The sequence below is a fragment of the Coregonus lavaretus genome (assembly GCF_964263955.1).
Source record: "Coregonus lavaretus genome assembly, chromosome: 39".
Taxonomy (NCBI): domain Eukaryota; kingdom Metazoa; phylum Chordata; class Actinopteri; order Salmoniformes; family Salmonidae; genus Coregonus; species Coregonus lavaretus.
Window position 1 is genome coordinate 23223394 of NC_140026.1, and position 26562 is coordinate 23249955.

Consider the following 26562-nt stretch of genomic DNA (forward strand, 5'->3'; position numbering starts at 1 on the left):
CTGTTTTATCACCTACAACAGTGTACTACACAGGAGGTTGGTGGCACCTTAATTGGGGAGGACGGGCTCGTGGTAATGCCTTGAGCGAAATGGTATCAAATACATCAAACACATGGTTCCAACTTTTTATGTAGACCTTTTTTGGAATTACATACCGGCCATGATGTTAGTAATGATGATAGTTGCTCAGTGAAACTAAATGTTTTGGTAAGTATGTAACCTAACATATTTTGACATTATTAAGCTTGAAAAGCTGGTGAATGGAAAATTGAAAGGCTGCTTCCTTGGCTTAAAGGAGAATCGCCATATTCAACGTCTCCTTTAAGGCCAGATTCTGGTTCAGTTTATAACTACAACTAGTTAAGTCGAACATTTCCGAGTTTCCTAGTTCCGACTAGCACATGAACGCAGCATATAATGTACTGTAGGCCTGAAACACAATGGGAAAATGTTGGGTATTGCCCTTTAAATGAGCCAAAGGCAAATGTCAACCTTGGGTATATTCATTCTGCCAAACAGTTTGTAACTCAAACGAGAATTTCTATTGGAGAAATTCAGGAAGGTCCCGCCCCGTTTCGTTCCTTTTGCTTCCGTTTAAGAAACGTTTTGCAACAGAATTGTCGGAATGAATACACTCCTTGTTTTGCTCTCTCGGTCCGCCCTCCACCATACAGTGCCCTCCATCCACACAGTCAACAGGGCTTCAGTACTTGGTACATGCGCGTGAAGGTGCACAAACTCGGTGACACTGCGGCCAGGACTTGGGGAATACGAGGCAAGTTGGAAGAAGACATTTTAAGGACAGCAATAATACACAACAAATTATCGCCGCCACCGTGCAGAATTCTTTAAAATTATAGGAAAATGGCAGATCCAATGACCCAGTCCGCCCAGATATCATCGTCGCAGGGGCTTGCGGATAGACAGAACTCTGTTGCGGCCAAAGACTCAAAAATGTCCGGTAAGAGAAAGCTGTACCTAATTCAACGGAAACATAGAAATGGTGTATAAACTTTCAATAACCCAGGTACTTTGAGATAAAGTAGTCCGTTGCTTTAATGGCAGACGGTCAAAACCACAAATTGTTTTAGGACGGTTAAAGGGAAGTAAATTAAAATACGTGCACTTATTTTTCCGTTGGTTATGCAGACTATCATATTGGCCTCTTCTCTGTAGACACTTGATATGGTAAAGTTGTTGAACAGGTACAAGTGCAGGCCTTGTAAGCCGATGTGAGGCAATTTGCAACATTGTGAGCGTTTAAAGGGTGTTTTATTAGAAATTATACTAGACCAGTAAGCACCCACCGCCCTTTATGGAATCGAACGATATTACACTGACGAGAAATTGTTCTAGAACACAGATAGTTGGCTGGAGAAACACGCACCACGATTGGATGGAATATCAAACCAGTCTCCCGCTGGTTGCAAGGCTTCGGGGGCTGTCTTTTGTGTGCTTTGTCAACGTTCCCTCCAACCTCTACTTTGACCTAACTTTTATTTTTAGTGTCAGACAAGGGAGCAGAACATGGTGACATATTTTATTCCCTAGTTGGCCCGCGGTGAAATGGCTACATATTGCGGCGACGGTGATCTGCACTGCAGATGCATTGTTACTGGGAAACGGCAAATGAAGGGAGGACCTCCAAATCGTCTCTGCATTGGTAAACAAACCCATGCGAGAAGATTAGTGTTTCACAGTCCAATCCCTCTCATTCGTTACAATGATGCATATATTCTATGGTCTTTTTTTCTTAATTTTTTTAAATCCTAGAATGTGTAGCATACAGTAGGCTTTATTGCATGTTCTAAACAACTGGAAACTCGGAAATCTCTGACTTCCGACTAAAGTGCGTTCACGACAACTGGGAACTCGGGGTAACAAACGAGCTCCAACTGGGAAAAACCAATTTGAACGGTCATCCAACTCGGAATTCCAAGTTGGAAACTCGGGCATTTTTCTAGAGCTCTGACTTTCCTACCTGAAGATCACTGACATCATGATTTGACCTGATTTTTTCCCAAGTTCCAAGTTGTCTTGAAAGCACCAATAGGCTTACATAGTCACAACAATGATGCACATGCATCAATGTGGCCAGAAGGCGTGTAAAATCATGACGTCAGGGATCTTCAGGTCGGAAAGTCGGAGCGCTAGAAAGATGCCAGATTTCCCGACATGGAATTCCGAATTGAATGACCTTTAAAAAATATTTTCCCCAGTTGGACCTCGTTTTTTCCGCGAGTTCCCAGCTGTCTTGAACGCACTGAAGTCGGAGATTTTCGAGTTCCTAGTTGTTTTGAATGCGGCATGATACCATGTCTCGTTTTGAGATGTTTTGATGTCATGTCAATTCGCTAGATATCTAACCAACAAATGTAACAATGTATTTGAGACAAGTGCTAATTGTGCAAATGTATTTATGTTTTCAATAAACATTCGGAGACTAAATAAAAAGGCCTACAATAAAAAAAAAAAAATGGAGAAAATGCATCCCATAACATTTTAACATGGGAATAGATGTTCTATCATTCAGCCTATAGTAGCAGCCAATTTGTGGTGTTCAATGTAGGCCTACATTCCGTGAGACTTTAAAAAAAACATGCAGGGTTTGACATTAATCTGTTTATCCACTTGTCCTTCAGACAAGGAGGTGACTGAAAATGTTGTGTTGGATGCAAGAAACCACTTTACAAAATAAAATGCATTATTATTCCCATACCATTATTACAGAGAATCAGACAAATTATACTACCCCCACCTACTTAGCTTATTCAAGCCTGTCTCAAAATACAATACTGCCTCTTTAAGACAACAAAAAAAGCTCTTTACCTGACTAGCTTTTCAAAGATGTCTAGAAATGTACATGTTTTGTGCTCTTGTTGGAAGCAATCAATCCCCTATTGTTGACTACAAATGAACTATAACTGGGCTAATAACTCACTAAGTAGCAAAGGATATGAACTAAATGTGCACACGGGCTACATGCAGCTCTCGCTTTGATCTCAAAATAAGTGCATCTACTCACGACCGCTCATGCCGTAAACACAGTCCAGTTCAAAGTAAATGGCACAGTTCCATACATGGCAATGGTCTATTTGCATATAGGCCTACGGCAGCTCTGATTGGTTATGCCGCACCGGTCTGTGTAGAGTACGGGCTGAGGCGTGCATGTCAATGGAATAGAATCCTACTCCAATGAGTACTGCCTACAACAAAATCTCTTGCATAGTTTGTTTTGTTCCGGTATGTTGTATTGAAAGTGGCTAATATTGCGTTGATTCAATCACAATTGCCACAGTAAAGAGAAATGTTGATAGTGTTAACAGGGAAAACTCTAGAACAGTGGTCACCAACCTTTTCTGAGTCAAGATCACTCTCTGAGTCAAAATGCAAGCCGAGATCTACCGCTCAGATTTTTTTTGTTAACGTGACTTAAAAAATGTAAGCCTATGCAACATTAACCAATTAAAAACATTACTTTAGCAATGAGGTTTGTGCAGTAAGCTATAGGCCCAATACAATATCACTGCATATTGGCTTTGCTTGAATTGTCAATGCATTGTTGTTTGGGCCATTTTCTAAAATGATATTTAAAATTTTGAGGTAGGCTATATGATGACACCGGTAATAGATCCGTTGTTGTATTACTTGTGAGGCACAGCTGAGTGAGCATACATTTAAATAATTTGCTTTTTATTTGTATTTTACTGGGCTGATGGTGCCGGCATCTGATGGTCAGTCTCAGCAGAGGGAGAGAGCAGCAGACTGATGGTCCGCCTCTCAACATCCCTCCGCTCTCCCTTTCCTCCACTGCCTCTCAACCTCCCTCCACTCTCCCTTTCCTCCACTGACACTGACCAAAAAGGGACACCTTCTTCCAGCTGATGGCGAAACTCTAGTCGCACCGCATTATTTCTGCCTCATGCACAAATTCGTTGTTACTCCTATGAACAGAGAAAGTGAAATATTCCTCGATATTGAAAAAGAACCAAGCCGCTAATAATAACAACGCAAGCCTATCAATACACTTTCCTACTCATTCATTACTGCTGCAGTGCTTATTGTAGCCCTGAGTGGAAATATGAAGAATGTGCATTTTATGGCTTATAAAAGTGTTGAATACAAAGTGTTGACAGTGCTGAGGAAGAACTTAAACATGAACTCACTCATACAAACAGCAGCTCTTTGCTGTATTCGTTGACAGTCTCTCTAGTCATGGTTTTAAACGTTTTGAAATCTGTGTCAACTTCGCTGTAACTTTCTTTTATGTCTGCTATGTTACTGCAGACACGGTAATCTGAGCCATCTGATTGGCCAGTGCACTTGATTTGCTCTCGCACAGGGCAGCTGAATCGGGTGCACCTACCGCTAACAGCCCGAGACGAATGAAAAAAAATAAAAAAGGAACACAAGGCTTTATCATTGGGTTTTTTACAGAAATGTTTGGCGATCGACTAGGAATGCCTTGGAGATCAACCAGTTGATCACGATCGACCGGTTGGTGACCACTGCTCTAGAAAGTTGAGTGACGTTCAATCTCGTGCTCCTCTCCGTGGGCTGATATTTCTTCTGCGCAGCAGTCCTGGGGGCTACTGCGCACCCGTGCACGCGAGAAGCTTAGAGGGAACATTGCCGTCTAGGCCTATATGATGAAAACAAATGGACACTCTTGTCTCTGCAACCATCTTCAAACTGACAGCTTATTGGTCATTAGGGAGGAGCATTTCAAATCAATTTAATTGATCTATTCAGCTAACCATGTCTCACAAGTATCCGTTACCATAAATTAATAACAAATGTCTTTTAAATATAGTTTACTGTATATCATTTCAAAGGCATGCTACAGCCCTTATTGCAAATGGGGAATGCCTTCTGTAATCTGTATTCGACTGAATACCAGTTGCAGTGTCTCAAAGTGGTTATGTTACAATAAAGGTATTTACTAACCAATACATGTTTTAAAAGGGGAGAGTAATATTAATGCCAGTGTGTTTCATTTTATTCTGTTTTTAAAGCGTAAATACTTTTTTTGAACTATTCTCCAAGAAATTGGCGTTGCCTTGGCATTTTTCTGAAGTAAATCCTTCAAACCAAATTTTCATTTCACCTGAGTCATGGAGAACAGATGTCTGTTACTTGCTGACTTATCGGTGCCAATTTCCTCCTTACCTCGGCTGTATGATCAGGCAATGATGACACCAAAGATGTCACTGGACCCTTGGCGCTGCTGTCATACAGGGTCAGATATCACATGGTAGAGTTAACATAGCACGCAGTCTAGAGGAAACCAAATGCACCTATAAACAGTATATTTACATTTACATTTTAGTCATTTAGCAGACACTCTTATCCAGAGCAACTTACATTTTTCATACTGGCCCCCCGTGGGAATCGGACCCACAATCCTGGCGTTGCAAGCGCCATGCTCTACCAACTGAGCCACAGGAGGCCCCATGCAGGCCTTCACATTAATCAGTACCAGTCAAATGTTTGGACACACCTACTCATTCAAGGGTTTTTCTTTATTTTTACTATTTTCTACATTGTAGAATAATAGTGAAGACATCAAAACTATGAAATAACACATATGGAATCATGTGGTAAACAAAAAAGTGTTCAACAAATCCAAATATAATTTATATTTGAGATTCTTCAAATAGTCACCCTTTGCCTTGATGACAGCTTTGCACACTCTTGGCATTCTCTCAACCAGCTTCACATGGAATGCTTTTCCAACAGTCTTGAAGGAGTTCCCACATATGCTGAGCACTTGTTGGCTGCTTTTCCTTCACTCTGCCGTCCGACTCATCCCAAACCATCTCTATTGGGTTGAGGTCGGGGGATTGTGATCGATAATGTAATTTTACCGGCCGTTATCAAAGCTAAACCCGGTGCTCTACCGGATCTCCGGTTTCATAGGCTATGCACATTTTATCTGGTTCTGCACCTGTTTTCAATTAGAATGACAGTCAAGGTCAGAGACAACGACGAGATTCATGTTTAGTTTGACAGACACGTCCCTTCCAAATTACATTAAATATACAGTAGTGACTAGGGAGTCCTTTGGACTTGTGATCTAATCAGGTGTAATGCTGTATTTCACAGAGTAGGGATTCAACATTCTGCTGGTTTTATCTTGAGAGCGATAAAGGTACAGATACAGGCTGAGGAATGATCCAGAATCTAGGCCTATGCAGTGAGGAGCATGCAGATATGGCCGTAGTTTATGTGAGAGAGTCTGGAGAGAACATGGGGTACTTTCGGCTCCCTTTCCCTCTGTGCCATTCTCGTTTTCTGTCTCTCTCTCTCTCTCTCTCTGTGCTACTCATTTCCTCCCTCTCTCTGGGAGACTGCCGCTCTGCTCGGGCAGACTATATCATCTCTAAGGTCAGTGAATCGGGCTGAGGCAGCAAACTGACCCCGGGGGTTTTGGGTGTCATGACTTGGCTCTCCTCGGGATGGGGCGTTACTTGGATGCAATGTTAGACCCTCGTCCAGTTCAGTATCATCTGCCCTCAGGGGCATAGGCCTACATCCAGATCTAGTAGTAGAGTATAGGGCGGCATAGTGGCAAAGCTGGTTCACTTCCTATTGATGTCGGCTGCCCATGATAGATTTGTCACATGGCTGGAAGTGTTGGAAACATGAGCTATATGAAGCCATGTTTAAACCATGTTCTAAAGAGAACCCTTTTCCTAGAGAGAACCTAGTCTAGAGCCATGGTCCAAGTCTGTAAAAAGGCATTTTTCGCCTTGGTTTGTCCGCTAAAAGGGTTTCTCTGGCATAGATCTTCTTAGATAAGTAACATTTTGAGGATGGGTTTTTTGTGGATGCTTCGGTCCGAAGTGTTTAATGTACTTGCACGCTACCACCAATGGTTTCAGAACGTTTGGAAATGTCTGCGAAAAGAAGCAGAATGTTGACTCATCTCTGATTGTGGGAAAGAATGAAGGTGTGGCATAGGGAGAGTAAGAGTCTGGGTGAGTCTTTTTAACAGAGGAATTCTGTACAGCAAGGGCTCGTCAACCTGACCGGCCAGTCTCTGATGTGATTCATTTTGCGCGAGGATATTGCTTCTTGATCAACCAGCTCATGAACTTTACATACCACCCCGAGCCGTGAGAAAGAAAGAGCAAAGCCGTGCACTTCTTGTTAGTTTGATGTTCATGGAAGCTGTTAGATGGTACTAGTGCTCTACAAAGGCTGTTCTTGTTCTTCAAGATCACATGAGATTCAGAAGTGAGGCAGAAAATGTGTTCACTCTGCATAATTGCCATCAAGTGAGTGCAATGTTGCTGCTTGGTTTGCACCGGGTATCGTAAACCATGGGAGAAATATGTACAAATTGCATGGAAAATGCCATATAATTGTCTATAATAAAATGATATTGTCGGAAGCATCGTTGTTATTTTTGTGTAGTAAAATAGAATTTGTGTTTGTCATAGTTTGTTGTTGGTCATATCTCTGTTATTGTCTTCTCTTTGTCTGCATAGGAAATGTTAAGTGCATGGATTAAATTGATCATAGGTGTTTATTGGTAGTAAATTTGTGGACGCTAACAGTTGCATGGGGCTAGAAAGAGTATATTAGTAGTTCTTTCAATGTAGCTTCTGACACTGTCTAAGTTTTATAGAGCATATTGTACACTTATAAGGTTGGAGTGTGGAGGCCCCACCAGGCATCCAGCTAATTCATGTATTTTGTTTTGTTAATGTATAAAATCGGGCAGGGTGGGTGCGGGTTGTTATGGAGATGGGAGTTATTTTCTGCCACTGTAGGATGTTCATTCTTCTGTCTTTTTAATTTTTTTCAGATTCCTTTCTTTCCTCTTCGCCTGTATCTCTCATTCAGTCTCCGCAAGGCAAGTGTATGGTTCTCTTACGCTGCTCGCCTGCTATCCTCTATCCTCCCTCTCCCTTTTCTCTCTCTTTCTCTGTCCTTTTCTCTTGCTCGGCTGCCGCTGTAATGCCTTCCATCCCCTCTCTCTAGTGCCCCTCTCCTCCTCTAGGCCAGACCAGACCAAGAACGTACTAGAGGCCGGCAAAGAAACCTGCAACCTATCATCCCCCACTACGCAATCTTCAACCAACCCCCACCACGCTCCCTCCCTCTAGAAGCCCTGTAACGTTATCCCATCTGTTTCCTATGCTGTTGACCCTCTGCCGCCTGCACTAATTGCAATTTCGCAGGGTAGCGAGGCCCATCCCTCTTTCAACAGTGTCTGACAGTTCTAATTTTCTAACCCCCCCCCCCCCCCCCCCGGTTTAATCTCTGTATGTACCATATTGTCTACAGTATATAGGCAAGACACAGCCGTATACGTGATGAAGTGATTAATCCACAGATCTAATCGCTATGTACAGTAATTGAGCAAGCCATCTTTTGATGGTGTAGTGCTACAGTACATTGATTCCCAATGGAATGCATTGACATTCCTAATTGGAATAGATCCGTTCCCAATGGAATAGATTGGAATTTTGATTGGAATAAATTGGCAACAAACACTTGAAAAGGGAGACAGAGTAGTATTATATACTCAAACAAGCAACACAGTGAAGAAGAGTAGAGCATGTTTCAAATGAGTTTAGTTATTCCCCCAAGCTTTCGTACTCCCCTCCAAAAGCACCCTGCTCTATGTTCTCACCCCCATCAGAAAACTGACAAGATCTACAAATCAAAGATGTGGGAAAAAACGTCTCCACTCCCCACAGTATGACATCAAGCTGATCCATTTCCAGTCTTTACTGCCTGCTCTGCTCTGCTCTGTCACATTATTTAGGTCAACGGCACTGTAGGTCCAAGATAATCCCAAGATTGCTACTTATTTTAAGAAAGCAGAGAAGTTCAAGTTCACTTTGTGTGCGGGAGGTGCTAAAACTCTAAAAATGGATCAGGTTTGTTGTCCCAGGGGGCCCTAGCTGTCCTTGGATAGATGGCCCCTTCCCTACAGGCCTTAGGTCCTATCTCTAGGAGCCCCCCTCCCCATCCATCCCACCCCAGTACTATCACCGGCACTGGAGGATGAGAAGCACTGTGAAGGGATCCACTCCACTCGCTGCTCTAAGCCTTCTCCAGGCCGGGGTCTGAGCCCTGGACCCTGGCTGCTCGCTGCCCCACCACCTCTGCTTATGGCTTCTTAGGCTTTTTGCATGTCACCTCTGCTGGAGCCAAAAAGTAGGTTTTCTTTTATGGTATTATTGTTTGGATTTTGTTCTTTTGATTTTGTTCTTTCTTGATTTGGCTTTTTGGAGTTTCTTTTCTAAAGTACCATTTTGTAGTATTTAGAATATACAGTGTGTTTGTAGGCCTAGGTAGTAACCTAAAGAATGGATAGTATAGAGAGTATTAAACCCCGACTAGACGGGCAGAAACTGAAAATATACCCTATGTAGAGCTAGGATATCTAACGATGGAGTCTAACGGTGAGCTAGTCACACAATGAGGGAGATAGGCCTTGGACCTATTCCCGCCATCACTAATTGGATATGACAGGGCTGTACCCAATGGAATTTGATCCCTTATCATACTGTGACTCCTCTTCACCTCAGCAAAAATATTTGACTGGATTCAAACTTTTGCGAATGCTTAACAATAACAGATTGTAGGCCTACCACCACGGGATTCGATGCAGAAGTGGAATGTGACTTAGAGGCGCAATATCCTCTTGCCATGTAGTTCTAGTCCTTTTTAAAGATATCTAGCTTTTGCTTGACTAGAGGCAAACGTGCATCCTAACCAAGATGGAATCCTTAATGGAATTACTGCAAGACTGTCTTATCAAGTAAACAATTTGACTTGTTCTCATAGTGTCAAAATGATTGAGGTGATAGAGACTATCTCATCATGAAGAAGCACATCCCTTTTAAGTCGCCTTGCTAGGCATATTATGAGATGTGAGACGTTGGTTGGCCTGTGCCAATGATTGTCTATTATATTGACAAGATAGTCAAGTGACCGCTCTCACAATGGAAATGCATGTCCTCAAAAATGGAAGGCAGGCGGGAGGAGACGAGATCAGGTGGGACCATTCTAGCCAATGAGAGGGCAGATAAGCGTGTGAACAACAGGCCATAAGAGATAGAGGACTCCTCTTTGACAGCATGGACAGCGCCATTGAGGCTATCTCCATTTTAAAGGAGTCAATCATGTGATGATTGGAGCAGTTGCTTGGGACATCTTGCGACTACGTATGTATGCCCCCCGCCCCAGGATGCCCGTGGCACTGTGTCATGTGAGGGGGATCCTTGTCCTAGTCCAACTCTAATCTCCATTTTAAAGCAGTTAATTTTCTTCATTGGCTAATTGCTCCCAACCCATCTGAATCCCCACCCAGTTGACTACTTTAAAATGGTGAAAGCCCTCAATGGCAATGTCCTTGCTAAAACGGGTTATATCCATGATGAGTCCTCATTCCATCTCTATGACAACAGGCACAATGGCGATATAGTTGTTCTTTTCAAAGTTACCGAAATGCCATTCACTTATATCAGTGCATTCGTAAAAACCTAACATTATAAAACGTATATTCTGTCAAATAAGCCTCGCGTAGCAAATTAGAAATTAAATTTTTTGTTGACCAAACTCGACACTGTCATTGACCTCCATACAAAAATTCCTCACTTCGTGGGCTTATTTTCGTGGACAGATTTTGGGAGGAGTAAAACCTCTCGCTTCGCCTCTTCCTCTCTGCTCAATAGTCCATTAAAACAGGGATTAGTAATGAAAGTGTCCCTTTTTGATGCCCACACACTTTAACACTCTCAGTCAACTCCAATGACTGTGGGGAGTAGATTGCGTAAGAGGAGTGAGGCGTGGAAATACAGTGATGCTCTCAGTTGAGGATGAATGAGTATTACAAAACAGTTCAAGTGGGTGACAATAGATAAAACTCCCCTTTTGGCAGTGTTTCTTATGAAGTGTTTTGGGTCGTGTTATTAGTGATTACAAAATACTACATTGCTTTCTGCTAGATAGAAAGTCCATTCTTGTATGTGGCCTAGTGTGAACAATGCATAATGGCCCTCAATGGGAGGGGAAGGCGGGGGTCCAGACCAAGACAAAGTTCACCAGTGAGGTGTGGACCGATGAACAACATGTCCCCAGTACTTTGTTTTAGGTTTTCTGCAGGGTCACGCTGACTGGCTCAAACCAACTTACCATGACAAAATACTACAGATAACTCGTTGATGTAAGCTGTTGGGTTGGCTAGTTTATGAAATGTACAGTAACATTTAACATGAATTGAAAACACCATTGATTTATTCTTCTTTCATACTTTTTAGACTAATTCGTATAAATGTCCAGTCTGTTTTTTATAGCTGCCAATTCTCCATCATGTTCGCTTGTTCGCTCGGTGATGAAAATGACAGGGGGGACCATCGGACTGAAAAGGGATTATGTGATTATTGCGGACTATGTATGTATGACCCCCCCCCTGCCCCAGGATGCCCGTGGCACTCTGTCATGGGAGGGGGATCCTCGTCCCAGTCCAATTCTAATGTCACCTCAGCTGTGGCACGAGGAAATGGCTGCGGGTTAGCTCGCTTAGTGACGTGATTGACAGACAGCAGCACAGGGGGGACATCCATTATTTAGGAAGCCTCCCCACACCAGGGACATTGTCCAGCTTTTTATCTGTATTTTTCTTACTTTTAATCCTACCCTGTGATGTCACAGAGAAGCATTTTCTTTAGGACCGTTCTCATGTTTTTAACCACAGATCATAGAAACGTGCCATTTTCACAAATCTAGACACTGGTATTGTGCTGGAGATCATGAATAGTGGCGGAATTGTGGCGGAATTGCCCTTAAAAAATCTCTTCCTCTGAGCAACTGTATTAGTATAATATAATTTCCCAATTTTTGGGGAGCATACAATATAGCTCAGTATTTTAATTATTTATTCTATAGTATTTTTTTGCTCATCTTTATCAAGGGTGCCAATAATGATGGAACCCACTGTATGTGTTAATTAGACCATTATGGAAATAATGTAATATCATTGAACTATTTTATACCAGGCTGCGGTCACTTGACCCTAGTCTCTGGCCCATAAATGGCATTGGGAGTTAAAACAGGGAGCGTTTATCCTATGCGACCTTTGCTACCAGACTTGTCTTCTAGGCATGTTTTTATATCTCGTCCCCATTGTGTCACATTCAGTTCTATGATATCATCCCTGTAGTCTTCTTGTTAGTCTTCTGGAGATGTGAAGTGACTGCTCAACGGTTCTCATGAGATCGTTGATATAACCCAGATAGCGGAAGGAAGGATGAGGGAAGAAGATTAAGGGTATTAACCAATCTGTTTCTTCAGATGTGATAACATTGGGTGGTGAGTTGATAGGGCTGCCAGATAAACCGAGCGGTTTGTTTTTTCATTAATAAAGTGTCAAGTATTTTGTATTTTGATTAACAAACCCCAGCCATATTCTGTGCAGCTGGAAATATATTAATATGCATAGCAAAAAATATATGTGATCGTAATTTAGATAAATGCATATACAACCACAGGGCACACAGTTGTATAACAGTATTGTTTATTTATGCAATTTTGTTATTTTGTTTGGAGCTTCTTCATTTCGACCATGCAAGACATTTCGAACGTTGCCTCATTGAAAATGCTCTTCAATGGCAACAACTTGAGATGTTAAGTCAGCATGCCGACTGACACACCCTCATCCATTACTGCAGTTATACTGTGCCATGCAATGCATGACTGCTTGGGCTGCAACAAAATGGCCTCCGCCGAATATAAGTGCATGGGAGTTTGAGTGTATCTGTGATTTTTATTCCCTCCCCCTTTCTCCCCCTTCCCCTCCCTACCTCTGTGCATGGCCGATGCAGACAAAATAGTGGTGCTGGGTTCTGACAAGCCCTCCTCAGAAGCCGTGGCCACCTCCCTTCGCTTCGCCGGTCCTTCTCAGTCCGGCTCGTTTTCGCCCGCTAACTATGGGAGCGAAGCGTCATCGGGTCCGTCTGATGGAAAGCCAGATTCACCAATCGTGACGTCCCCCGTGTCTGAAAGGATAAAGGCACTGGAGGCCTTGGCAGCAAAGAAGGAGCCCGAGCCCAAGACCGATGGAGGCTTGACTCACTTCAAAGAGCGCCACTATGAAAAGTCTCCTACTGAGGCGCCGGCAGAGACCACCTCACCCTTCCAGAAAAAAGGAGCCTCCACTGATCAGGATTCACCAGAATCTCCATTTGAGGTCCTGGGAGAAGCACGGCAAGGGAGTGAGTTTGAAGATACCGCAGAGTGGATGAGAGCTCACTTACCCCCTGTGCCTGACTTTGAGGACAAAGTAGATTTAAGCAAAGATGCTCTTGTATTAGAGAAGGATGGCAAATCCCAGGAGATAAAAGGGGCAGATAAAGTGGTAGCTGATGTTCCAGAGGCGTTTGCGTGTGTCCCTGATGCTTTCATGGACTCTCCCATCGAAGGGCCTAAACTTAAAAATGTGTTCAAAGACCCAGCGCAGCAGTCTAGCGTTGAGGAAGAATCTGAATTTGACCTGAGCTTCCTACCTACAGCGTACATGACAGACACCCAAGGCCCCCCTGACCTTGACTCAGAGCTCCCTGCCTCTCCTGCCCCTCCTTCTGGTTTTGACTCTCCCCCTCAACCCCCTCCTTCTGACTCTAACGAGAAGGACTCGAAGACCAAGCAGGCCCCATGGGGTGGTGAGGTAGTCGAAGTCGACAGCTCAGGAGACTCTGATGACACTGTCATTGAGGACGCAGCCTCCATCCTTGCTCCCTCCATCCTTGCTCCCTCCATCCTTGCTCCCTCCATCCTTGCTCCCTCCATCCCTGCCCCCTCTTTGTCAAGCGATACTGCACCTGCCCCCAACCCATCTGTTCCCTCTCTCCCTACTGAAGAAAAGGAAACCCCGCCAGCAAAGCAGCCAATGCGGGTCCCTACCATCAATGTTATTGAGACAGACGAGCCGAATTACAGCGATGATGAGATGGAGATGGAAGTGGAGGAGGAGGAAGAATGTTCTGAAGTTGTGAAAGAGACACCAAAAATCCCTGAGCCACAACCAGATGTAACTAAAAAGGAATCGTCCAATATTCCCCCCTTAGAATATGAGGGTTACTCTCCTCCCTCCTCTCCTGTCGACTCTGATGCTGAATACTCACCTAAACACAAGATCTTGAAATCTGAATGCGATACAGATAACCAAAAGACCCCAGCATCTAATGATGGGATGCAAAGTGCTGCTGTGTCAAAGAGCTCAACTGATGAGGTGTCACAAGCCCAGAAAGTGGAGTCTGACAAATCACAGACCCCCAATGAGTCTAATGAAAAGTCTTCCCCATCCACTGCCAAACCTTCTGAGAAAACCGCAGAGAACATTTCAGACTTTCCAGACTATGATGACGATGACTGGTCAACTGACGCACAAGATATCTTGGTAAAGTCTAGCTCTGCTAACGTTACTGTTCAGGATCCTCCACTTCACCCCATATCCAAGTTTGAAGAGAAGCCCATGTCTGATATTAAAGAGGATAATATGCAGACAGTTGAGTTTTCAAAATCCAACTACATGCAGGATGACACAATCCGTAAATCCGACAGACAATCTTTTGAGGATGAAGATGCACTGCCACCCACGGATGACACCATTGACGATAAAGAGCTGAACTTTGACAATGTACCAGAGCCTTCTCCCTCCGATCCAACCTCTCCGATCCATATCGAAACACTACTCCCTCAAAACAATGCAACTACCATGATCTCAGATTTGGAGAATATCACCTCGATGGATGAAGAATCCTTCCCCAAGCCAGTCGGGGGCCAGCCTTCTCCCAGGAAGTTTCCCAAAGATCCATTCTCCTCTTTCCAGAGCGAACCGCCTGGTAACACCATGGAGCCCAAGACTGAGAAGAAACCTAACGATGACATCATGGCAGATAGCATGGTCAACAGCAAGACTCTCCCACCACAGGAAGCTGGGTTGGAGAAGGACAGTAAAGCAGGACACCATTCACCAGACAATACCAGTGACCCAGAAAGCATTGAGCCGGACTGCTCTGTCTCTGGTGCCACAGACAGCTTCGTCGAGTTCATGAGGGAGTGCCTGAAGTCACGACAGGACGAAGATCCAGAAGACCTCCGTCAAGGTCTCACAGGCAAGGATGCGTGTCTTCAAACGGGCACTCCTCCCTCCCAGTCCACACCAACCATGGTTATGGATCTGGAGCAGGAACGCCTCACTATCAAAGCCCTTAAAGAGTTAGGCAGCAGCCAAGAAGAGGAGGATGACCTTCAGTCTAGTATCAAGGCCTCTGAAAAATCCCAGTCTTCCTTCACCTCAACAACCTCCGACCATCCTTCTCCCCAAAACAAACCTGCGTCCGACAGCGCGTATTCCAAAGAGGTAGAGGCCATCGACGTGTGGGTGGCCGAGGCCTACCACCTTGCAGAGCATGTCTTGGCAGCAATACTAACGCACTTGTCAGGTAACATGAATTCCCTCTGGGCTCTATGCCTGCTAACCTCACGCAAGCATAGCACAATGACCACACTCTTCCCCCCTCTCACTTGCACCTTTCTCCCAGCTTGTGGTCCTCCTATTCAAAGTGTGAGTACACTAACTATATAACACATGGTTGCATGTGTCTGAGAATCTGGATAACACCATTTAGATTTTTAAATTTTTTCTGATACAGTATTACTTATGTGCCAGACTGAAATCTGGCTCTTACAGTCAAGCCTTCTGAAGGTCTCCACGTTCACATACCGATTGCAGTTGTCACATAAGTAAAGGGTCAAACTATATTGTACTGGGTGGTGTGTGTGAACATGTCAGCTGTATGTATTCTAAAACGATCCCCTCCCTGTTTGAGGCTTTGACCCTGTCCTACTCCCCCCCCCCCCCTCCCACTACTTGGTAGTAATCATGGTCGGACAGTGGGTGGTGGGGAGTTCAAACATGGTGTTCTGGTGTCTGCTTGCAATGCCCCTGGATGTCAGGTGGAACAGTCGATCCACCAGTGTTGGGTTTCTGCTTTGGTGCAACTTTCCACACTACACTGCACTTACACAGGACAGGCGACGATCATTCCAGAGACGCATTTAAGGCGCAGACTTTACTTAACCTTTTATGATGGTCATCATTCATTATTATCGACGAGCTGGATTGGATGTTACAAAAGCATGACCAGACGCCCTAGAGGAACTGCAAAAAATAATAGCTTAATCGTGCTTTGTCCAACTCCTCTGACTAACGTTGCCATGCCAGTGTGAGTTGGCAAAAGCACATACAGATGGGACCAGGCTAGGGGGCATTGCTCCTCTTATTTTGTGTGACAAATGTCACTAGGCTCAGAGGCAGAGTGCCAACCACAGTAATTAGCTAGATGTCATAAGAGCTTTTAGTGCCCTTTTCGTCATCTCCTCTTGAGCCTTGTCACAGCCCTCCCACCCTCCCTAGAATATTAGATTTTTCTTGTGACCTTCCTTGATTTTAATGGTGCAAAGGACACAGTAAATACACGTTATATACACTGAACAAAAATAAAACGCAACATGTAAAGTGTTGGTCCCATGTTTCATGATCTGAAATAAAATATCCCAGAAATCTTCCATACGCACAAAAAGCTTATTTCTCTCAAATGTTGTGAACAAATTAGTTTACATCCCTGTTAGTGAGCATTTCTCCTTTGCCAAGATAATCCATCCATCTGACAGGTTTTGCATATAAAGAAGCTGATTAAACAGCATGATCATTACACAGGTGCACCTTGTGCTGGGGACAATAAAAGGCCACTCTAAAATGTGCAGTTTTGTCACAACACAATGTCACAAATGTCTCAAGTTTTGAGGAAGCGTGCAATTGGCATGCTGACTGCAGGAATGTCCACCAGAGCTGTTGCCAGATAATTGAATGTTCATTTCTCTACCATAATCTGCCTCCAATGTCGTTTTGGAGAATTTGGCAGTACTTCCAACCGGCGTCACAACCGCAGACCATGTGTAACCACGCCAGCCCAGGACCTCCACATCCGGCTTCTTCACCTGCGGGATTGTCTGAGACCAGCCACCCAGACAGCTGAAGAAACTGTCTGTTTGCACAAACAAAGAATTTCTGCACAAACTGTCAGAAACCGTTTCAGGGAAGCTCATCTGCATGCTCGTCATCTTCACCAGGGACTTCACCTGACTGCAGTTCAGCGTCGTAACCGACTTCAGTGAGCAAATGCTCACCATCGATGGCCACTTGCAAGCTGGAGACGTGTATTCTTCTCTTGGATGAATCCCAGTTTCAACTGTACCGGGCAGATTGCAAACGGCGTGTATGGCGGTGTGTGGGCGAGCGGTTTGCTGATGTCAAAGTTGTGAGCAGAGTGCCCCATGGTGTCGGTGGGGTTATGGTATGGGCAGGCATAAGCTACGGACAACAAACACAATTGTATATGGCAATTTGAATGCACAGAGATACCGTGACGAGATCCTGAGGCCCGTTGTCGTGCCATTCATCCACAGCTATCACCTTATGTTTCAGCATGATAATGCACGTCCCCATGTCACAAGGATCTGTACACAATTCCTGGAAGCTGAAAATGTCCCAGTTCTTCCATGGCCTGCATACTCACCAGACATGTCACCCATTGAGCGTGTTTGGTATGCTCTGGATTTATGTGTACGACCACGTGTTCCAGTTCCCGCCAATATCCAGCAACTTCACACAGCCATTGAAGAGGAGTGGGACAACATTCCACAGGCCACAATCAACAGCCTGATCAACTCTGCGAAGGAGATTTGCCGCGCTGCATGAGGGAAATGGTGGTCACAACAGATACTGACTGGTTTTCTGTTCACGCCCCTACCTTTTTTTTTTTACCAACCGATGCAGTTCTGTATTCCCAGTCATGTGAAATCCATAGATTAGGGCCTAAGGAATTTTTTTCAATTGACTGATTTCCTTAAATGAACTGTAACTCTTTAAAATCTTTGAAATTGTTGCATGTTGCCTTTCTATTTTTGTTCAGTGTAAAAAGCTTGAATATGGCTCTTATCTGAGCTTCATCTAGTTTATATATCACATCTGCCAATATAACATGCCTTATCAATGCTGCCATTATTACCTACTGGCTTACAAGATGTTACATATACTCTAAAAACACACTAGGTCACAGCTTACTATACATTTTGTGTAATCGTCGTCTGTGATTTGATTTACCCCAAGGCAGAGTGGCCCTCTAATTCTAATTCACAGTGTAGAATTGAAGCAGATCAGCTCCCCCCAATAGGGGACCCCTTCCGATGCTATGCCCGCTCAGTGCAAACATGAAATCCAAACCTGACACACATATAAACTGGTATGCAGACAGGAGTGAAGGCAGGATGCCTGACGCATGGACTCAAACAAACACGTTCATGTGCTGCGAGCGTAACCTACACCACGGGCACGCTATGGAACTGTAGGTCGTCGCTGAGGCAACCAGTAACTAGGGGAAAGTGTACGCCATGCAGGAGTCGTGGAGGGAATTATAATGAAGTATTACAGTTAGCTACTGTTTGAGAGGTGCTTTAGGACAATGCATATAGATGGTGTAGGGCATATCTTCTAACATATCAGACAATAATGCACTATAAATTATTTTTACTAGTGGTTTCTGTATACCTAAAGACCAAAATTCAAGTAGCATAGCTTACATTTGGGGGGTTATTTCCCCTCAATCTGCTACAATCTGCTCTTTAAGTGCCCCGTTTCCCTCTTGAACCTTGTCCTTTCCCTCAGCCACCAACCATTCTATTTTAGTCATCCTTCCGCAGTGTTGCTGCCTCAACTCAGTGGGTAATTAGGCGGGGTATGTCTGGCTAGGTGAGTTAAGATTACTTTAGTGGGTGTAACTACCTGTTTTAGTTGGCTTGGCTCCATTGATAATGCAGCATGGTCATAACAGTTCTCCCTCAAAAGGTATGAATCAGTCATCCTCCCAAATAGGGTACACATTTAAACTGTGGCCAGAAAAAGCTCTTCTCTCTTGGGCTAGTTAGAATATCTTGACTTGCTGCCAGGCCTTTAAAGATCAGTTCAAATCTGGCAGTCCAATTGTAGTAGGAAGATTTGTGTTAATCCTGTGTGTGTGTGTGTGTGTGTGTGTCTTTAGACTAGGACTGGGAGGGATAGGGCGGGGACCAGCCAGGCATTGTCAGTCGGGAGGGAGTGGATCATGTGAATACTTGAATCAGACTTATCCACCCATGCCAATGTGTGTAATCACCTATGGTATTTGACTTGCTTAATGAAGCTTTAGAAGCTGGTTTAGCTTTGCAGGAGTAAAACATTGAAATCTGTTGCCAGGCTATGTTGTAATGGGGTCACACACATTGACGCAAATAGACGCGCGCGCACACACACACCCACACACTGGCAATGTGGTGTGGTGCCTGTACCTTTAAGAGCTGCTAACTGCACAGTGAGGTAGAAAGCAGGCCACTGCGGCTCTGCTGCCACTGGGACTCGCTGCAAGATCTGGGGCCTATAACGCAGAGAGGGTGGGAGGGAGGGAGTGATGGTTAACGAGGGCCGTCAGCCCAGGCTGCCTCCCTGTGGGTACCAGCAAAGCATGCTGGGAGGGACTCAGACCCCTGCAGCGCTGGGTGAGGAAACCCCACTCATTCACTGAGCACTGCTCACCAGCCAGCCAGGCAGCATCAGGAACAATAGAGTGCTGTCTGTGTTCTGCTACAAGAGGGGCGCTGCTTCTCTGCTCTGTCAGGATGACTTGTCTGTAAACATGTTTTTTTTTTTCACTGTGTCAAGCAGCTGTGCTGCACATTTGAACTGATACACAATATTGCTCCTAACTCGATATTGTAGTATATTTGGAACATTTTGATATTTAATGGAGATTTTGATTTTTGAAACATAAAAATAAAAATGTATGCCTGCGGAGGAGCAGTGCTTGTGAATTAAGACTATTTTGTTTATTTTTATTACATTTGATGTAGCAAACTAAACTAAATTGGAGGAAGGGTAAAAGAGGACTATGATAAACCAAGTTTCCTCATTTATTCACTCAATCCTCCCTCGTTCAATAAACCCCACATAGTTGTCTAGAATTGGAAATATTTTTATCAGTTACAATTACTGAAGCCTATATGGTGAGTGAGCATTTTAATCATGTAAAACTAACCAGCTGCAGTGTAGCCTAATTACACAACACAATCCTGTCACTAACAGGATATAGATAAGTGATTCTGTTGTGGTTTTTCGCCTCTACTCAATCTCATGTAAGTGAGTGCCTCTACTATGTGCAGCCCTGGATTCATTCCTATTGCCCTTCTGTAACAGCCCCACGACGCAGCTGCTTACAAGCTCATAACATATGGTGAAATTAATCGTAGCTGCCTTTTTTGACTCGGTAGGCCTGTAGATGTGACATGCTACATCTCCTCAGTGTCTGTATGTGGGACCAGATGATGCAGAGCTGCAGTGGCTCCCTCTCAGCTGTGCATTACATGTTAGTGGAGCATGAGTCACATACACAGCAGAGTTAGGTAATGGTGGACGAACAGTGTGCCAGGTAGCGGGTGTGTGTGTGTGTGTGTGTCTCTGTGTGTCTCTGTGTGCCTTTGTATGTCTGTTTGTGTAGCCTATGCACAGGGCTAGAACGATTTGGGTAGAAGCAGTGCTCTGTCAAGCACAGTGTGGGATGAACAAAATTGGGGGTGAAAGGAACGAAGTGGTAAAAAGTGGGCGTGTCCGTTCCCTACGGTTTCTCTAAGCACTTTTCTTGGTAGTCAGCCAAGCCTGCCACCATGGTGTCAAAAACGTAGAAAAGCCTTCGGGGGGGGGGGGGGGGAGAGTTAGCAAAACAACAGAGACGCCAACAGAATTTCCTCTGTGTGGTTGCATTAATGGATCCTCTGTAGAGTGAGGGGAGTGGGAGGGTTGTTGTGTATGCCTTGCTTTCTCTCCCCCTTAATTGGCTGAAACGCACAGCAGCCAAGGTCTGGAGCCCCAAGAGGCATAGTCCCACGTGGAGTCAGCCATTTACACAAGGTTTCTTTAAATGCCCCCTTTTCATGCAAAGGAGGGAGGATATTTAAGTGCGCCATAAAAGGGTTGCGTAACAGCACTGTATAGGGAATATCAGTTCAATTCGTATATACACACACACAAACCTGTACAGGGTTGTGGGAGCAGGTATGATAACACAGTGTCTAATGCATTCTGTATACAGTATGTTATTCTTAGACTAGTTGCCAGAGGGGGAAAACACAGCATTTTTTATAGGTTGGCGGTTGGAGATTACCATTTGCTAGTCTTGTATTCCAAATGTGTGTTGTGCAATAAGCAACTTGAATTCTTCGCTCTTGTCTCCCCCCTAATCTCATAAACAATAATGCCCTCTCACCCACTTTCCACACACTAAAACATGCACTCATACAAACACACATTTTCCTTCCATAAACACACACACCTTTCTCCTACACCCTTTCTTTCACCCACTCTAGTCAAGGATTTGGTGCACTGGCGAGACCCCAAGAAGTCGGGCGTGGTGTTCGGCCTGTCCCTGCTGACGCTCCTGTCCCTGGCGGCGTTCAGCGTCATCAGCGTGATCTCCTACCTGCTCCTCGCCCTTCTCTGTGTCACCATCACCTTCCGCATCTACAAGTCCGTCGTCCAAGCCGTGCAGAAGTCCAATGATGGACACCCCTTCAAGTAAGGCAGCACACTCCATATGGAAACTTGTGATGCTACTAAGTCTTGTATTCATTTGGCTATTAGAACGAATGTGGAAAAAGCCAGTGGTAAGAGGTTGCTTGGTAGGAGTGGTTGTTTTGACAAAATGTCTACCTGAGTAGTCTGACTAGGGCCAGGAGTTTTTTCTCACCACATGACCAGGAAAATATAAATTCCCTATTTATAGGTTATCGTTGTTCCCATTGCTGTTTTTAGTACCATGACTTCGTCTTCATCATAGTATTTTTAGGCGCCAATGGGAAATGACTATCTGCTGAAATCCTTCCAAATGAAAAAATGCAAAGCTCCAGCAGGATGTTTGTGCTTGTCATCACAACCCCTGCCTGAGTGACTCATTTCCTGCTGGTTTTATTAATAGAAACAACCTTTATGGTCCAGTCAGAGCCTGAGGGGGGGCGTATTTCAGTACAGAGCAGCACAGCCCAGTCAAACACAGAATGATGACTTCTTATTTATTTATTTTACCCTTATTTTACCAGGTAAATTGACTGAACACATTCTCATTTACAGCAACTTCTACAATGTACACTGAGTATACAAAACATTAAGAACACCTTCCTAGTATTGAGTTGCACCCCCGCCCCCCGCCCTCAGAACAGCCTCAATTCGTCGGGGCATGGACTCTACAAGGTGCTTCCCACAGTTGTGTCAGGTTGGCTGGATGGCCTTTGGGTGGTGGACTATTCTTGATACACACGAGAAACTGTTGAGTGAGAAAAACCCAGCAGCGTTGCAGTTCTTGACACAAACCAGTGGCACCTACTACCATACCATGTTCAAAGGCACTTAAATATTTTGTCTTGCCCATTCACCATCTGAATGGCACACACACACACAATCCATGTCTCAATTGTGTTAAGGCTTAACAATCCTTCTTTAACCTGTCTCCTCCCTTTCATCTACACTGATTGAAGTGGATTTAACAAGTAAAATCAATAAGGGATCATAGCTTTCACCTGGATTCACCTGGTCAGTCTGTCATGGATAGAGAAGGTGTTCTTAATGTTTTGTACACTCAGTGTATGCCTGAAAACAACTCCTTGAGTAGAAAAAAGCTAACTAGTGAAATCATCAAATCCAGTGAATTGATCAAATTATAAAATGAAAGCAGCTTGGTTGGTTTAGCAGATTAGTACTTCTTAGCAGGTTAGCATTACACGATCAAATAAAAGCCATTGTTAGATTTGACGTGTAGCAGGTTAGCCTGATTGAGTTCACAGCTTCACACTTCTGCTGTGGTTGGTTCTCTTCAGGGCTCTGATGGAGAAGGATGTCAGCATTCCCCCCGAGACCTTCCGCAAGCACGTGGACGTCAGTCTGACCTACATCAACCGATTCCTCAAACAGATGAGCAAACTCTTCCTGGTCGAGGACATCATCGACTCCCTAAAGGTGGGTTTAGGTGTCTGTCCAGCTGCCTGTATCTGAGCCTCTGCCCATGATGGATGTGTTGGTGGACCAGTGATCCATTCCATCGTACCCTGGTGTGTGCGCATTGTTTTGCCTTTTACCTTGTTCATAAATAGACGTACACAACCCTAAAGAAGGTATTAGACAAAACAGTCCTAAACAAGTGACAATCCTGACTTGTTCCCATAGGCCTCTGTCTATTCTCTCCCCCTTAAACTCTCCTCTCCTCTTTTTATAACTCTCACACACTATGGAAGACACTACACAAGCCCTGGCTTAGCACCGCAGCCATCCGATAGCGGCTAGCTAGCTGACCCAGAATGCAGCTCACAGCTAGCACTCTGTGGAGCGAGGGGAGGGGAGGGAAGAGAAGAGACGAGAAGAGAGGAGGAGGAGAGACGAGAAGAGAGGAGGAGGAGAGCCACTGCCAGTGTAACACTTCATTATAGCCCAGCCAACCAGCCATACCAAGATTACTGTTGCTGGTCGATCCCACGGCCACTCATGCAGGGTTAATGCTCCCTATTGTGGCTCCACTCCCAGCCTTTGAAGTTAACATTCCATCCCTTCTGTCACGCCCTGGCTCTGGGGACTCTTATATGTTGAGCCAGGGTGTGTAGGTTTCTATGTTATAGTTTTCTATGTTGTGTTCTAGATCGTTTAGTTTCTATGTTGGCCAGGGTGGTTCCCAATCAGAGACAGCTGTAGCTTGTTGTCTCTGATTGGGGACCATACTTAGGCAGCCTGTTTGGCACAGTTTATTGTGGGATCTTGTTCCGGAAGGTTTGTGTTCAACCCAGGACTTCACGTATCGTTTGTTTTGTTGTTTTGATTCGTGTTGTACATTTAATAAAGAATGTACGCATATCACACTGCGCCTTGGTCCGCTTCATCTAACAACGATCGTGACACCTTCCCTAGCTGGAGGTAGAAGTAGCGCCTAACCACAGATCTAGGATCAGATTATCCTACCTCCCATGCCATAGCCTAAACCAGCAATTGGATTAGAAGATATTACAATATTTGGCCCTAGAACAGATGTTAAGGGACAACTTCTTCCTAATCCTCCCACTCCTGAGTATGGATACCATGGGTATGTATAAAACGAGGATGAATTGGGTCGATGCAACTGTACCGAACATTCCGATAGAAATGTAATGCATAGAGATGACACGATTCCCTATTCTACATGACAGAAAACCATGCCTGTTCTACATTTCACTCTGCAACATTTGAACCGCTTCACCCCTCTGAATAGGCGCCAGGCACACAGTGTTCTAATCATTGACTTAATATGGCATCATTGGCTCTAACCCGGGTCTGTTTTCTTCTTCTCCCAGCTGGCTGTAGTGATGTGGCTGCTGACCTACGTAGGAGCTGTCTTCAACGGCATCACCATCTTCATCCTGGGTAAGAGGCTACCGCAGCACTAAACTGAGGTCATCTTTATGCAGCCAATCAGAGTAGCAGCTAGGGCCCTGAGGGGAAAGGGTTTGAGTCAGCAGCTGAATCAGACCCACTTCCTCCTCACGGCTCCCATGACACAACCAGTGGTTGATATCATTGGACACAACTGTGCACCGCAAGTGGGGTCAAATGTCGGAGAATGTGCTAGAAAATGCAGTGTTGAACATTTTGAAATATAAAAGATGTTGTTAGATATGGATAGCGTTTGAGGTACTTTTATCCAACACATGACGCTGTTGGCATGTCGTGTGTGTATGTGGTTTAAACATGCATGAAACATAGGAGAATAAAAGTGAGACGCGAAAGGTATGCGAAGGCAAAAGGGTGGCTATTTGAAGAATCTCTAATATAAAATATAATTCGATTTGTTTAACACTTTTTTGGTTACTACATGATTCCAAGTGTGATATTTCATAGTTTTTATGTCTTCACTATTATTCTACAATGTAGAAAATAGTAAAATAAAGAAAAACCCTTGAATGAGTAGGTGTTATAAAACGTTTGACCGGTAGTGTATATACATATATATGTCTACAGTATATATACAGTATATCTATATATCCATAAATTGCAGCCCTGAATCTGCAATGGAAATAATAAAATGTAGCTCTGGTAATGAGTCATATTTGAACGGTTTGGGCTAGAGCAGTGGTCTCCAACCTTTTCTTTCATAATAGCTACTTCATACAAAAAAAAATTTTGCGACCTACTCCTATACAGCCTTCATAAATATGTTTGTGACCAATACATTTTGATTTGATTTATTTTGTTATTGTGTAGGCCTAATTTGCTGAATAGAAACAAAGAACAGCACTGGATACATAAAGTAACTGCGTTTTGGTTCTTAAAACCACACATTTTGAACAAAAATCATTCTACTGTAGGCTACCTTGAGAATCTTGCCTTTTTTAAATGAGAGAAGATAAAAGGGTTTTAAATTTGAACAAATCTGTAGCCTGCGGTTACGGGACTATGCTACTATAAATTGTTTTCTAATACATTTTTAATTGTCATTCTGTTGAATAGTGGCCTATTAAACAACACACCACAGTGAGTAGGCTACATATTTGACAACAAATCGTGAAGAAACAGAATAGTCATGAAAATTAAGAGGAATAACAAAAGTTCCGCTTTTCATCTGACATGGACTTTTTTTGGCGCCATTGTTTGAAGCGCTGTCAGTGTCACCATGAAAATGTTTCAAACTTGTCTCAGTAGCATACGTATTTGATGCAACGATGGCAGAAATGGCTTATTTGGTCGATATTACTTACTAAGCAAAGCAGAGCTGTTTTATCTAGGTACAAATATCCTGTGCTTTTTCATTTTGCGCATAGGTACACAAAATTATTTCACAGATTGAAAGTGGGGATGCAGCTGCTCTTTTTGCTCCATTGCTCAGGCGCCTGTGGACATACTGTCACTGTCCACTGTCACATGCCTTCGCCTCTCCGGTTCATGCGCATATGTTTCATGCATGTTTAAACCAACCTGGGCAACGGGACACACTTGAAAGGGGGTCAAAGTTCATAGAATGTGCTAGAACATTTTTATCATCAAACATTTTCCATCAAATAAACTGGCCAATTTAAAAACGTTAGTTCACAATCGCACTGGATTATCATTTTCACTGTGCAATTACATTTGCTATAATGCTTGCCATCGTGGTAAACGGCATCGTTTAGAATAGAAACTCTAGACGATTGCTGTGACTAGAACACCCTGTGGGTCTTGTTAGCGTGTTGTTAGTGTGTCACACTTGTCCAGTGTCCACCCGTGACCTTTTCCTAGATTGACAAGACTGATGATAGTCTGAGGTCACTGGCGGAACAGACTGTGCCTTCATATGATTGGCTCATAAGACCAGCACTACCCAATAGCCTGCAGCTCTGACAAACACAGTATGTCAGGAATATTGATCTAAACTTGCTTAATGGCATGTCACGCCATCGCAGTTT

General features: G+C 43.9%; 1 protein-coding gene across 1 annotated transcript in view; it reads left to right on the top strand.

Annotated features, from left to right (window-relative positions):
* Positions 1–768: 768 nt before the first annotated feature.
* LOC311112999 (uncharacterized protein) overlaps positions 769–26562 on the top strand; it is a 28819-nt gene continuing 3025 nt past the window's right edge. The window contains exons 1-6 of the mRNA XM_084156120.1: positions 769–961; positions 7814–7867; positions 12846–15467; positions 21478–21685; positions 22981–23119; positions 24478–24547. Of these exons, the coding sequence (XP_084012246.1) occupies positions 865–961; positions 7814–7867; positions 12846–15467; positions 21478–21685; positions 22981–23119; positions 24478–24547 (3190 nt within the window). The 5' untranslated portion in view covers positions 769–864. The remainder of the gene's footprint in view (positions 962–7813; positions 7868–12845; positions 15468–21477; positions 21686–22980; positions 23120–24477; positions 24548–26562) is intronic.